The sequence below is a fragment of the Stegodyphus dumicola genome, chromosome 2 (genome assembly GCF_044657685.1).
Source record: "Stegodyphus dumicola isolate Sdum_Otavi_A_Nest chromosome 2, ASM4465768v1".
In the NCBI taxonomy this organism is placed as follows: domain Eukaryota; kingdom Metazoa; phylum Arthropoda; class Arachnida; order Araneae; family Eresidae; genus Stegodyphus; species Stegodyphus dumicola.
Genome location: NC_140769.1, coordinates 219988163 through 220003322, shown reverse-complemented (window position 1 = coordinate 220003322; position 15160 = coordinate 219988163). Strand labels below are relative to the sequence as shown.

At 30.3% G+C, this 15160-nt stretch overlaps 2 protein-coding genes across 6 annotated transcripts in view; one reads left to right on the top strand and one right to left on the bottom strand.

The window, feature by feature from the left end:
* The window catches only part of Reps (RALBP1 associated Eps domain containing), a 116755-nt gene extending 114969 nt beyond the window's left edge, over positions 1-1786 (bottom strand). For all 5 annotated transcript variants that reach the window (XM_085811789.1, XM_085811791.1, XM_085811790.1 and 2 more), the window contains exon 1: positions 1630-1786. The gene's annotated coding sequence lies outside the window, so the exon portion shown is untranslated. The remainder of the gene's footprint in view (positions 1-1629) is intronic.
* A 129-nt stretch (positions 1787-1915) lies between these two features.
* The window catches only part of Caf1-55 (chromatin assembly factor 1 p55 subunit), a 45307-nt gene continuing 32062 nt past the window's right edge, over positions 1916-15160 (top strand). Inside the window, exons 1-6 of the mRNA XM_035366847.2 lie at positions 1916-2045; positions 9276-9405; positions 9900-9950; positions 11581-11675; positions 11795-11968; positions 12665-12719. Of these exons, the coding sequence (XP_035222738.1) occupies positions 2027-2045; positions 9276-9405; positions 9900-9950; positions 11581-11675; positions 11795-11968; positions 12665-12719 (524 nt within the window). The 5' untranslated portion in view covers positions 1916-2026. The remainder of the gene's footprint in view (positions 2046-9275; positions 9406-9899; positions 9951-11580; positions 11676-11794; positions 11969-12664; positions 12720-15160) is intronic.

The following is a 15160-nucleotide window of genomic DNA, read 5'->3' as shown; positions in this document are numbered from 1 at the left end:
CCAAAAGGTATATTTCCAGATAAGTAAGAAGTTATACTAGTCCTTATGTTCTCCTTGTACTACACTAACTTTTAAGTTATGAATACAAAGATACCTTTCAGAAAAAGCAAATTTAACTTATTTGCCATTTTTTAAACTCAACATTAAATATACTAGAATTTCTTTTATAAGCATTAAATCAAAAACTCAATATTTTGAAAATGGTAATACTGTTATGCTGCAAAGTAAATATAATCATTAACTATGAAGATCATAGCATTTTTGATTTCATAAAACTGGAATAGATTTGACATAGAATTTTTAATTTCCTAAATTATATTTGTATATCACTGTTAAAATGTTTGAAGAAAATATAATAATATTACTATAGGAACATTATTAAGAAAATGAAATCTACATGAATTCATAATCAGCATACTGCATAAATTCAGCATATTAAGATATACACAAAATACTGGAATAATATATTTTTATCAATTGTCTAAAATATTTCCATTTTAATCCATATCAGCATTTCATTTCTCATTTGTAACTGCTTTTTCTTATTTATAAATATATTTCTCATAGTAAGGTACATTTTATAAATTTAATGATGCAGTATGGAAACAAGAGGGCCAAATTTTCAGCTCAATATTAAAAAGAAAGAAGAAATATGCTTCCTTGAAAAAGGTTTCAAATTGCACTGCTATTAGAAAATATGAAATTTTTTTAAAAATATTTCAACAGGATAATATTTGTTTACTACCAAGCTAAAAATTTACATTTTGGGTTCTCGTGGCATCAAAGAATATTTATTTCAAAGTACATAAAGAAATAAGGAAAAAATTATTTATCTTAACTAAAAAGAAATGTTTTGCATATTTCAACATTTTTCATACTAAGCCTGATACACGCTAGTTTATGCTTCCTTTCTAGTGTATGGTAGCTTCTTTTAAATTAGATTTATTAGCAGAATTTATGTAATATCATATTTCATTTATTATCTATACATATGTTATATTATGAATGAAGATTCATAGTATAACTTCTCTTACATTCTGCATTATATTTGTTTTTCAATATGTTCACTGTTAAATACAGTGAAACTACCAATTGAAAGTACATTTGTAACATCTACAATTAAAAACAAACTTGAAAGCCAAAAACCTAAAAGGAAAGTCTCTCTCAACATTCAAATGTTTCATACTTTGATGCATCACAAAGTGCATAGGAATATAGATAAAAATTAAAAACTCTATGACATAACATTGGTCAACATACATAAGTAAAACTTCACATAAATTTACTAACATGTTTAATGCACGTATTGAGTTTTGTTTTCTTCAAGTGAATAAAGATTTGCATCAATACTAAATTCCATGATATGTCAAATTTGATGACATTAACGGCTACAGAAAATAAAAAAGGAAGTCATTTAAAAAAAAATAAAGTGCCCAAAAGATCTATCGTCTTACTTAGAAATGGGGGAAAAATTTCGTTTTGCATATGGATAACATGCACAGTCTTTGATGATCAGGAGAAAACATCACGAAAAACTTCGTGTGTTCTTGTGCCGTACATTCTGCTAAATATTAAATTTCAAAGAATATATTGTAAAAAACAATATAAATAAAAGCTAAAATGACTTACCAAACATATAAAGACATCAATAGCATCGTTGATGTATCAACAAATATTCCCTTTCTACGGCACGATAGTCACTTCGAGAAATAAAATCAAAAACATCTAAAAACGCAAATTACTGTACAGTATCTGCCATATTTTGTTGTATGTGACGTCATTCTATATTAGTTTTGATATCATTTTTATATCAGCAACAAAATGTTTCAGTTTTGAAGATTAATTACGGACAAATATATAAAAAAGTAAAAAACTTTCTAATATATTTAAAGTAATATATAATTTTTAATTAGGTGCGGGATATATTAGAAGACAACAACGCCCTCTATGTGAGCGCCAAAGTTGTACGATTGAATTGGAGAAGATATTTTGTTAATGCTGCATTTTTCATAATATTTTTAGAAAAATGGCAGATAAAGATGCCGGTTTGTATATAATTTAATGTCATTCGAAAAATCTTTCGTTAATATGAACATGTTACTAAATGGAATCGAGTATAAAATTATCCTTTTATGTTTTTATTTTGTGTATTTCTTAGGGTTAAGGTTTAATCTTCGTTAGTTTTGCTTTGTACGATTTTCTTCTGTGACAAGCAGTATTATGAATTAACTCATTTCTTTTATCTTTTTCTGCGATAAGTCGTCAGTGCTTTACTGATCTCTATAAAAAAGATATATATTAATGTGAAATTAGTCAAAAGAGGTTGTCTTAGAAGATTGACCGAGACCTTGTATTAGCAAAAGCTTTTTGTGAATTTTGCATTAGTTTATTTATTTACTTGATTTTACGCAGATGTTATTGATGCTAGTGAAGTGAGAACATAGCTTAGTATCATTTTTGTTGCCTACTCTGTAAGTCTTGTTGTTTGGAATAAAATATGGGATCATAAGCAAAGTGTAATTTAGAATGTCTGATGTTCTGTTTATTGTACTGGATCACTAATAAAAGACAACCACTTTGTTTTGAGGGTTGTATTTTTGTTATATAAATGACTTTATATATTCTTCGCCTTTAGTAGAGATATTAACATTAAGTGGCTAGAGAAACGTAGTTATTGAATTTAATATGATTAAGATTTTTAACTGCAAATGTTCATCCTTGGAAAGGGTATATACTTTTTCACGATCAGGTAATTTCATATATGTCCTTTTTACCGAATTTAAAGATTCACAAAATTTTCATGCATATTCGTGAAATTTTTCTAATTTATGAGAAAAAGCAGTGTACATGGATATAGTGAAGAGTGTGCGAAATACCATTTTTGTGCAATTCTGATGTTTTTTTTAAGTAAAAATAAGTCGACGTGTACATGGTTTAATTATATTTTAATTAAATGATAGTTATTTTGTGAATTATATGTTTGTAGCAATTTAGTATACGTTTGAGTGGAAGTAAACGTGCATGGAAATAATTTACATATTTGACACTAAGTATTTGTAACCATTTTTAATGTTTTGTTATGAATTCGTTGGTGGCGTTTATAATAGATAATTTAGAGGTAAAAGTTTTTGGATATTTTATTAATATTATACTTGGAAATGTTCATCCTTGGATAGGGTTATATACTATATGCTTTTTCGCGATCAGGTAATTTCATATATGTGCTTTTTACTGAGTTTAAAGATTCACAAAATTTTCCTGCATTTTCGTGCAAATTTTCGTATTTTATGAGAAAATAGCAGTTTAGATGGAAAGTCAAGAGTGTGCGCAATGCCATTTTTGTGCAATTCTGGGATTTTTTTTTAAGTAAAAATAAGTCGATATGTACATGGTTACTGTGTATGTGCGATTTTGAAAAACGCAGCAAGGAGTTTGCGATTTTGCACTTTTTCCCAAATTTGCAGTTAATATTTGTCATGATTAAGCAGTTTTGTTCCATAAAATTTCTAGCATAAGTGTAATTCGGCTAGCAGATTGTTAGAAAAGTGTTGAGTAAATAAAAAGAAAAGAAACATGTTTTTACTTCGTAAAGACAAAATGCCAGCGAAAAAAAATAGAGGGTTGCTGTAGCAGAGTTGGTCGCCAAAAAATCGCTAAGTTACCATAATCCGAAGATTAACCTCATGTTTTCCTAAATATGGAAATCCGTTTGGTTAATCTTTGGATTATGGTAACTTGGCAATTTTTTGGGGACCAACCCTGCTACAGCAACCTGCTAGTTTTGTTTTGGACACCATTTTGTTTTCACGAAGTAAAGGGCATGTTTTTTTTTTTTTTTTTACTCAATATTTTTTTCCAAAATATTCAGAAAATATTTTTAATTTAAATAAAACTTTACACGATTTCTATTTTTAATTACAGCAAAGTAAATTTACATTAAATTTAAACCACAGGAAATAATTTATAAAATCGCAACACCAGCTTGGGAAGCAAGTGTGTTGAGGTCAGAGAAAAGTCTCTGGAAAAGAAAGACCTTTTTACTGGGCAGTTGCATGTATTGTTTAGTAATAAAATAACTCTGTGATTTCAAAACCCCTTATCTATATCCGGGTAAAAATGAACATCCCGATTTGAGAAGCAAGGAAACGCTATCTTGAAGAGCAGTGGTTTCAAGGCGTGACCACCGAGCCTCTAGAGCATAGTGACACAATGCTCTAGTGGGGCAGTGGTTGCGCCCTGAAACCACAAAGCAGATGCCATACATATAAAGGGTGTTTTTTATATATGCAGTTTAATTACTGCTATTTTTTAGTGTTTATGATAGAACTCGTGATGTGCGATGAATAACTTTTGAAATTGAAAGTTATTTATATTAATAAAAGGAAGTTATTTTGTCTCGTGGAAAACGAATTTTAAAAGGCATCCGATTTGAAGTACTAAGACCTAAAACATGTATGATTATGTAGTCATTTTGTGTTATTTAGAGGTAAAAGATCAGTAAGCAATTGATTTTCACTCAAAAATTTCTGAAGAAAGAGGAGAAAAAAATTTGAAAATTGATGGTTTCAAGGCGCGACAACCACGCGTCAAAGGCTTAATGCTGCTGTGTTTAAAAAAATCATTGCTGCATAAGCAATCACAGCAAAAATAAATCATTGCTTTTATTCTGTATTGAGAGAAGTACGTTTCCATGCTGTATGATTTTTAAAATTTTCTGCTGCGTACCGAAAACATTTTATTCGGTTAGAAAATCTTTTTTATGAATTCTGGTTTTTATTTTTTTATAACTGCATAATTGAGAATTGATTTTAAACAGAGTAACCAGAATTAAAAAATTGATGATATAATCTTTATAGTAGCAAAAATAGCTTTTTAACTCAAATTAAGAATTTTGTTGTGTTCTGAAAATTAGAACAGCAAAATTCTTTTCTACTCTCAATCCATAAACAGTTTTAGAGAAAGAATAAAAAAGGGAACATAGGCAGGATACAGTGAAGAGAAATTTCAAATTACTTACTGAAAATATGTGTAAAATGCTATCAGTTTAGCACAGGTTTGCATAAAAATCTATCATTTAATTTTCCCCATAGAACTACATGATGACCAAAACGCGCAAGGTTAGCAACACCTAACTCTAAATCAGTTGAATAACGTACAAAAAATTCGATTGTCAGATACAGTTTCCCCACTGCAGTCTGTAACCATATTCATCTATTATGTTGTTCAATAAGATATATTGGTAAGATATATTCCCATCATATGTCTTTTATGTTTAAGATAGTTAATATCTATTCTAAAAACAATTTCTCTAGTCTAGAAACAAAATTTTCTTTCATTTATTACTTTGACAATTTAACGGGCTGTACGCATTTTGAAATAATTATACACATAATGTTATAAAAAATTAAGTTATTAATACATATAAAGAAGCGTCTTAGCATAAAGATATTTTCGTTAAATTTTAATTATATTCTTCATAAATAAAACTGCTTATTACAAAGCGAGCCGCGTGTGACTCCCCAGTTTGCTGGAGGAAGTTTTTATGAATTATAAAATTTCTAACCATACCACAACAATTAATGATCAAAACTTATCAGTGAATTGTATTTTCAGTTTAACAGCTTATGGCGAAGCACTATTTGTCTAAATAAAGGATGCCTTAATGGGAGACCTTTTAAGATAAACTGGCTTCCATTCATGTTACACGTGGAGAAAACTATGCAACCAGCTAATTCGAGAGCTTTGCATTTTCTGAAATAATGAAAATTTTAATAAATTGAAATACAGTTTTGGAAACATTGCTTTTGCAAAATGTACAAAAAAGCTAAGTCTATCTTATCCCTTAGAAGCATATGTTTATTAAATTTACTACTCAGTCTTTTGAATTCTTATTATTTCTCATTTTATTGGAATGCTTTGCATAAAACCTTTTTTTTTTTTTTTTTTTTTGTGTGTGTGTGTACACTCACATTTCTTATATAATTTCTTTTTTCCCCGAGATAAATTAGTTCGATTCAATCTTCCAAAGTTTAGTTTTAGAAATCCCCTTTTTTAAAAACAATTTTCAGTGCCTTTAAAGCTTTAACTGTTCATCAATGCTGATTGCAATTTCTGTGCCTAACGCTGAAATATCATATATGAGTTTGAATTAAAAGGTCAGAATGCAGCTATTTGCCATACGTGTTAAGCTTGTTGATTCATTTACTTTTTAAATAACAATTAGAAGTCATAACACAGATCAGTGAAACATGTTTTCTGCTATAAAATTTAATTTAAATTTAAATTAAATTTTAGAGATAGTCTGTAGGAAGATTCTTTATGTGATATTTAGCAAATAACATTTATGCGTGATTCTAATATATTGTATATGATGACTATTTTTAGAAATAATTTACCTTAATGAAAAAGTCAACATTGTACCATGTTCTGGTTGGATGTGGATGGAATTTAATTTAAATTAAAATGAAAGTACCGTCTTTGAAGGATAAAATTTGAAATCTTTATCGTCTTACCATTTTTTTAAATTGTGTGTCGAAGACAGAAATATCAGTCTAGCTGAATAAACTAATTACTTTAAATACTTATTAAGGAGGGGAGTTATTTATCCTTTAGTTTTCCTTAATTTAATTTGTTTGGATTTTTAAAAAAAATCAGAATTACAAAGAAAAGCATTTTTAGTCTTTCTAATTCAAGTTTATTTCAGTACTTAGTTCTTAAACACGATCAAATCAAAATAAATTGTATTGTATGCTGAGTAATTTCATTTAAAATATGATCGAATGAAAAAAAAAAACATTAAGTAGTCTGTTTTGTGGAAGTTAGTGCTATTAATTAGTATGCTAATTTGGCAAACGGTGGAAAAATTTCATCCAGTTAAAAACATGTGACGTAAGAAAAAGCTGACACCAAAATAAGGCGGGCAAAGTTGTGAGGTCTTGGCTAAGTGGACAGTGTTTATTTACTTGCAACCTACTTCATTTTCCACTTCTGTGGGGGGGGGGAATATTTGGACTCAAATTGCACAATTTTCCTGATTTTACCTTGCTGATAAACTTCCACTGGCTAAAAAGATGCCAAACCAAAAAATTAGCATTTTTAGGAGGTTAAACAATTTACAAACTTGCCCTTTAAAGGCTTAAAACAGAAATTTTAGACATAATTAGATTATACTGTGAGAAAAAAGTGGCAGATAAAGTCAATTGTTTAAAAAAAAATCTGTCTGTGGTTTAAAAGTTATCATTTTATTTTTTATTTATTTTTTTTTTTGATAAAAGTTTACAATTGGGTGCCCCTTGTTTCTTGGCGATTCTTTTTTGAGGCCAAGTTCGGCGCCAGGAAGGCACGATTTCAAGGTGGCCGCTACACAAAACAAAAATATTAAGAAGTCAAAGAATTGCACAAACACTGTGTCCATGTACACATCAATCTGTTTTCACTTAAAAAAATCCTAGAATTGCACAAACTAGGCATTGCGCACTGCCTTAAATTTGTCCATGTACACATCAGTCTATTTTCATTAAAATAAAACAAGGAAGCTGAAACAAAGCTAAAATTATCCTGGTAACAAGAAGTGAGATTTCATCACCAAAATTAAAAAAAAAAATTGTCGCTAATCGAAAGGGCACCCAATTCTACTACTTTTAAAGAAAAGTGCATTTAAGCACATCTCAGGAGAATTTTGCTTTTATCATGTTGATTTTTATCAGGAAAATTTTCTAGTTTTGAGGTGATTTCCTAAGATATACACTGACTACCAATAAGTATTTGGACACCTATGCAAATGATGATATCTGCGGTCCTAAGGTACGTCACGGACTCCGCCGTTATATATCGTGTAGGAAACAGCATCGGCTTTAGTCGCATGCAAGATGCCTCACACTTCGGAGCTCTCTGATTTCGAGAAAGGTATAATTATCAGGTATCGCAAATGTGGTCGATCCTTAAGGGACATATCTAGCGATCTGAAGTACCCAAAATTGACAGTGGCCTATGTGATTAAGAAGTGGAAGGTGAGCGGTGATTGTTGTAATGTGCCCCGAGTCAGCAATCCAATGAAACTGGGAGATAGAGACCGACGAATGCTGTCCAGAGAAATTCGGAAGAACCGCACCCAACGGATGGCCCTTATCTGCGAGGAGTTTCAACAGGCATCCGGGAGTATTGTTTCAATGAATACCATCCGTAAGTAAGAACATCTGCTTGGTTTTCATGGTCGTGCTGCTGCCCATAAGCCTTTGATCACAAAGTCCAACCGCGCTGCTCGGTTAATGTGGTGCAAAGCATATCGAAATTGGACCGTAGATCAGTGGAAACGGGTTCTTTGGAGTGACGAATCAAAGTTCACCCTTTACCGTTCGGATGGCAGGGTCTGGGTCTGGCGTCTACCTGGAGAACGTCTCCTGCCAAAATGCATTCTGCCAACAGTCAGGTTCGGCGGAGGTGCAATTATGGTCTGGGGGTGTTTCTCCTGGTATGGGCAGGGACCTTTGGTCCCCATTCATGATAAGCTCAACTCCGATGCCTACTGCACTATTTTGGATGACAATGTGCTTCCTACGTTGTGGCAGTTTTACGGGTTGGACCCCTGTTACTTTCAGGACGACAATGCCAGTTGTCATGTTTGGACATTAATGAAGGCTTGGTATTGTGCCAATGGATTTCATCGAATGGACTGGCCTGCCCAGAGTCCAGACCTGAACCCTATCGAGAGCCTCTGGGACGAGTTGCATCGCCGAATTCAGGGATGCACTACCCGTGCAAAATCGGTGAAGGAACTTCTATGTCTTCTCCAAGCCGAGTGGAAGAAAATATCACTAGCTGTCATATAAAGACTTGTGGAAAGTATGCCCCAGAGAGTCCATGCTGTAATTACCTCTTGTGGAGGCTCTACCAACTATTGATTTTGAATAAAGTTAGTTTTTCTTTTCTATCACAGGTGGATACTTATTGGTAGTCAGTGTATTTTACTATTGGAATATGAGATAGTCTATAGGAAGATTATTTATGTGGTATTTAGCAAATAACATTTATGCGTGATTCTAATATATTGTATATGATGACCGTTTTTAGAAATAATTTATCTTAATGAAAAGTCAACATTGTACCATGTTCTAGTTAGATGTGGCCTATTGGCATGCAATTTTGACATAAATAATAGCTTTTACTCTAAATTTCTGTTGTAGCTTACTAAGGCAAAATTACTGAGTGATGAAAATTTGTTTTAAATTTTTAAATAGCAGAAATCGTATATAGTATTAAAATTTTATTGTTTGCAGTGGAAGAACGTGTTATTAATGAAGAATATAAGATATGGAAAAAAAATACTCCATTTCTGTACGACTTGGTAATGACTCATGCTTTGGAATGGCCGAGTTTAACAGCTCAGTGGCTACCTGATGTTACAAAGTAAAGATGCTTTTTATTGTCAAATTTTTCTGTTATTACTTATTAATATTTTTTTCTGCTTTTAGTTGAGATAGATGAATTTGGTAATTATTGTTTTTCTTTCCAGTACCTCCCCAGTGAAACTATTTATTATGCAAAATTTCCAGTATTAAAAAAAAATATTTATATTTCTTGCCATTTAATTAATTGTTTATAAATTGTAAAAATTAGTGTTTCAACAATACAGGTATTGTTTCTCTGTACTTAGCAATATATTGTATAATGATGTTTTGAAATGTTGTAAAGGTTAGATATTGCTCAGTATCAATCTTTCGATTCTCAAACTGATCAGCAATTTTTCTGTAATTATTCCTTTTTATTGAAGTATGATGATTTTTATCTGTATATTTCAACAGATATATAAACTGAATATTAATAAAGCTAAAAGCATGTTTGTAAAGTCGCTAATTTTCCTGAATTGTATTCAATGAATGCAACTCTTGTTAATTTTTCAGGCCAGAAGGCAAAGATTATTCCATTCATCGGCTTATCTTAGGAACACACACGTAAGCATCTTTCTTCATAAATATATTTTTTTTAAAGTTATGAGACTATAAGTAAGCATACAAATTGTCATAATTAGTATGAATTATAAAAAAATTCTCGTAAATATATTATTAGTTCTTTATGCATTTTTAACTCGTCTTTATTCGAGGATTGTGATATCACTGCAATGATTATGCGTATAGTTCAAACATTTTTAAATCTTAGCAGTGATTCTATAAGGTATCCCATACCTTTTTATTTGATTGTGATACTGCTTTTCATCCTTGAAAGCAGAAGACAGTTGCTTTTAATAAGACAGTTGACAGCTGCAGAAGACAGTTGCTTTGGTGCTTTGTAATAAACAATTCTCTTATTTGGTAATTTAACATAAATAAAGCTGTCAGAATTATGATGGCTTAATGTGTCATTATGTAGTTTATGTAAATTTGTATGTAGAACATTGACATAAGAACATGTTAAAAATATTTTACTGACATAGTAGGATAATAATGAGTTACACATTGATTCAAAGTATGAAAGTATGATTGATGGAATCAGTTTGAAACAACAGTCCTGTGACAAAGATTTAAAATTAATGTCAAATATATATTTTAATAAATATCTTAAATATTAATATTTCTTATATGTTAGCAATTCATATTTAATATTGAATAAACATAAAAAGTCTAATTTTTACTGTAGAGGGATTCTGCTAAAGACTCGAAGAAAAAGAATGAATGCAACTCTGGCAGAATTAGAAACCCAAAATTCCTTAATTTTGCATAAATTTATTAAAAGATTATGCAAAATGTGGTAATCGTCTGTTAATCGGGACTGGATTCAGAAATGTATGTATGCATGCATGTGTATATGGATGTATGTGTTCGTGCATGCATGTATATAAGTACATGCATGTATATGTGTGTATATACGCACATACATTTCTGAATCGGTTTTTGATAGAAGAAGGGCACCAAAAATGCAAATAATACATAAAAATTTGTGCTAATTTTAATCTTTAAACTGATATGTATACTTGCGAAATTTTGCCAAGGAGCAAGTATTTAATCCAAGTTAAATGAAAGGAAGATCTCACAATGACTTGGTTACAAGCAAACAAAAGCTCAACAGGTATTAAAGAAAAATCTATTTAAGTGTTTAAATGGAAAATTACTAATAATTTTTCTGTGAACTGGCACTTTTGTATCTGCTTTCGTGCGTTTAGGCAATATTAGAGTGCCAAGTAAATTGTGCTCACAGATGTCTCTTTAAATAAAAATGTAATTTAATCTGCTTCGACTGCCAAGTGTTCTCTTCAGTACGGATCTTTGCTCTACGCCAAGCAACATTTGCTACATCATTTTTACATATGTACTAATTTCCTTGTATGTTGCAACAAAATAGTAATTTTATTGTGTAATAATGGTGTTTTGGTATATTATACTTTATATTGAAAGCTACTGATCAATAGGCGGAATTTAAAATTGCTGTTGCACCACTATATCAGCATCATAAAAACCTGGTAAGGAAGTGACCTTTGTGATGCTTTTCATTTATACCATCTAGTAAATGGTTTTGACAAATACTTTATTTTTTACTTCAACATAATTTATATTTTTACTTTGCTGATTTTCTTCCATGTACTTACAGGTCTGATGAGCAGAACCATTTACTGATAGCAAGTGTTCAGTTACCCAGTGAAGATGCTCAGTTTGATGCCTCACATTATGATAGTGAAAAAGGAGGTAATGTATATGGAAAATAACTGTATTTGAATTGTTTAGTTGAGTATTTTCTCAGACTGCTGTTATACGTTGCTAAGCAGTGATTTTTTTATTTGGGCTGATTGATTTCTTTTCTTTAGAATTCGGAGGCTTTGGATCAGTGAGTGGAAAAATTGAAATAGAAATCAAAATTAATCATGAAGGCGAGGTTAATCGTGCTCGGTTTATGCCTCAAAATCCCTGCATTATTGCTACTAAAACACCATCAAGTGATGTTTTAATTTTTGATTATACGAAACATCCATCAAAACCAGGTAAAGGAATAACATTTTGTTTGTTTCCTTAACTTCAGAATGCTTATTTTGTTTTGAAAAAAGGAAGTCAAGAGCAGTATTTATTTTAGTTGAAGTTGATTAAAGTTATTTAGTTTATTAAAATTTGTTTAACAGTTTAGTTTTTAAAAATGTTTAGCAGTTGTCTAAAATGTACACATTCACATATATTTTAATTGCACAAATTTTAGAACCATTTAAGTCACTTAGACATGAAGTATAAGGGATTAAAAATTAAGTTTTTAATAATTTATAAAATTGCATGTTAGGTTGCCATTGCTAATATCTGAATGATTCCTAAAATTTTGTGACTTGCTTCATATAATTATTTCTGAAATGAATGTAAACCTTTCTACAATGAAAGAAATATGTAAAATTTTAACATTATCATGTGCTTGTCTGATATTAGCTAAGTTCTGGAATTTAAATTTTCATTATTTTTTAGCTTAAGTGTAGTTTGTTTGTTGTACAACAAGGATTTAATTTTAAGTTTATTACAAATGGAATTAGCTTCCAGTGTGTTAATCTTTAACCACCGTATTTTTTCTTCTGTCTTTTGTGTTATCAAAGCTTAACTTAAATATTCAGCAAGTTTAAAAATTTGCTTCTGTATGAAATGAGTAGTTTAAAGTTTGTGGCTTCATTTTCGAACTCTTTAACTTGAACTTTACTTTTTAGATCCAAGTGGGGAATGTACTCCAGATCTCCGTTTGCGTGGCCATCAAAAGGAAGGGTAAGCAATTTGTAGTACATTAGCATGCAAATCTTCGATTTTATTTAACTACTAACATTACTGTATTATATTTTCTACAGTAAGGCCTTCATTGTTGAAAGAACTGAGCGTCTTACCACATAACTTAACCCCTTAATGATCAGATAATTTTCAAGAAAACTGTCATACAAGTGCCTATTTTTTTATTGAAGAAAATTGTACAAAAATAAGTGTATGTACATTATATGTGCTCATTTGTAATTTCTGGAATTTTTTTAGCTTTAAATTAAAAAAAATAATAATTTTAGGAAAAGCCAACATCAGGGTTATTGTGACTGAATGTTGGTTTCCCAGTAAGCCAGAAAAAATTTAAGACATATGTGTTTTAAACATTAGAAAAGAATTTTATTACACCTATGCATAATATAAGTGAAGATTAGTAATTTTTTCTTATGTGATAAATTTCAAAGCATGAGATGCAAAGACCAACATCGTAATCGGGACAGTAGTACAGAGTTTCCTTCTACATCTCTTGTTCTTTTCATTTCTTCTGGAACAACAAACTTTACATTCTGTTGATGGTTGCTGTTTCTTATCAGTTGGGGGGTATCTGTCTAATAAAATGCCTTCCAATCAAACGGTTTGGATTATCCTCCAAGCTTGGCTGGCCTCATTTTGGAATGGTGTTTGATGACTGATACATTTCAATAAGTTCATCTACTAAAGATAAACGAAATATCAAATAGGATTTTTCCCACCTTGTTTTTTTGTAAATAAAATAGGAGTTCAAAATAGTTGGATAGTACCCATAAGCATAGATGCATTTCCCCACATTCCAATAACTAAAAACGCAAAGAATAAAAAAATAGAAAAGAAAGAGAAAGAAATTCCTAACGAAATAAACATGCCAGTATCCCTTTAATTTAAAGAGTTGTGATTCCAAGTTTGTTTATATATCAAAACCAGAAGCACAGAACAGAAACTCATACTCATGCATGAAGGTCAAAAGCCACGTGACTTAACCAATGTGAAAACCGTTACCATTTAGCACCATCTAACTGGCATTAAAAATTCAAATAAATCATTCAGTTTTCAAGTTACGTATATGCGACGCTGGGCTGTAGAGATTGATCGAAGCTCTTCGTGTATACTCTATGCTGGGCTGGTAAGAGTGGAATCGTTGCATCGCGTATACGAGACGCTGGTCCTGAACGGATTAATGAAGTTTGTTGCAATTTCATTTTCTTGTAAAATTTTTTTTAAAGAAGTAGAATCTCTTGCTGTTAAATTTTGGTGCAGACTTTAGTTCTGCCAATTTGATAAAAAGTTTTAATTGTTGAAAAATTAAATTCCCTTGTTTTATCTTAAAGTCTCACTTTATGCTAAGATTCTTAATTGCTCTAGTTAAATTTTTAACAATTTGGCTAGGTGTTGCTTACTTCAATAAACCTATTATTATGAATGTAATAATAATATCAATATATCTGAATGGGCAAGCAAATTTATTGAAGCCATCTTCTGAAAGGTTTTTAAGAAACTTCTGCTCTTTAGAAAATAAACAGAGGTTACATAAGTGAGTTGAATAAGAACTTCCCATATGAATACCATTTGTTTACAGGCAAGATTTGTTTGTGGGCTTGATAAAGTTATTAAAAAGTGAGAAATAATCTTTCAATTTTCATAAATCTAATATAATAAGCATTTCAGAAAAAAATTTGGAAGTTCAAGAAGACTTCCATAGATTTCTAAGCAGAAGTAATTTTTAAGTGGAAGAGATTTGTAGAGTTTCAAAGTCATAGCAGTTGATATTGTAAACATTTAAATTGTTGATTTTTTTTTCAGTTATATGCATTTTGTTAATAATCCAACAGTATTGCTTTTCAGTATTAGTTTTATCAAAAAATAAATTACATATTGATTTAAACTGCCTTGTAAATTCATTATCAAAAATCTTGTAGTTTTCTGTATTCTATTCTTGTAGTACTATTTGCTATAAATATGATAGGATTTTTATGAACTTTTGGAATTGCATATGAATTGGCAAATCTATTGTTCGCAGTATAAAGAGAAATTTTCTAATTTATTTATTTATTTTTTTTTTTTTTGTGAAAAGCATAAATTTTATTGATTATTGACCTTTCTTTATTCTTTCAAATACAGTAGGTAGTTGAATTGTCCAGCTTCTTTTCAAGAAGAGAATTATAAAACGTTTTTCATAAAACGCTAAAATAGTTGCATTTTTTTTTTATCAGTTTGGGTAGTTGTAATTTGCTTTTACAGTTGCAAAAACTTCTGAAATAAATCTTTCCAGTTTTTAATTCCTTTAAAATCTTGAAATTTAATAGAATGCAGATCAGTGAAGAGATCTTTTAACAAGCAAAAGAAAGAGGGGGAAAAAAAAAAGGCATAATTGGATTGCTAATATGTATAGTAAAATTTTGCATTTGATTGGTTAAGAACTA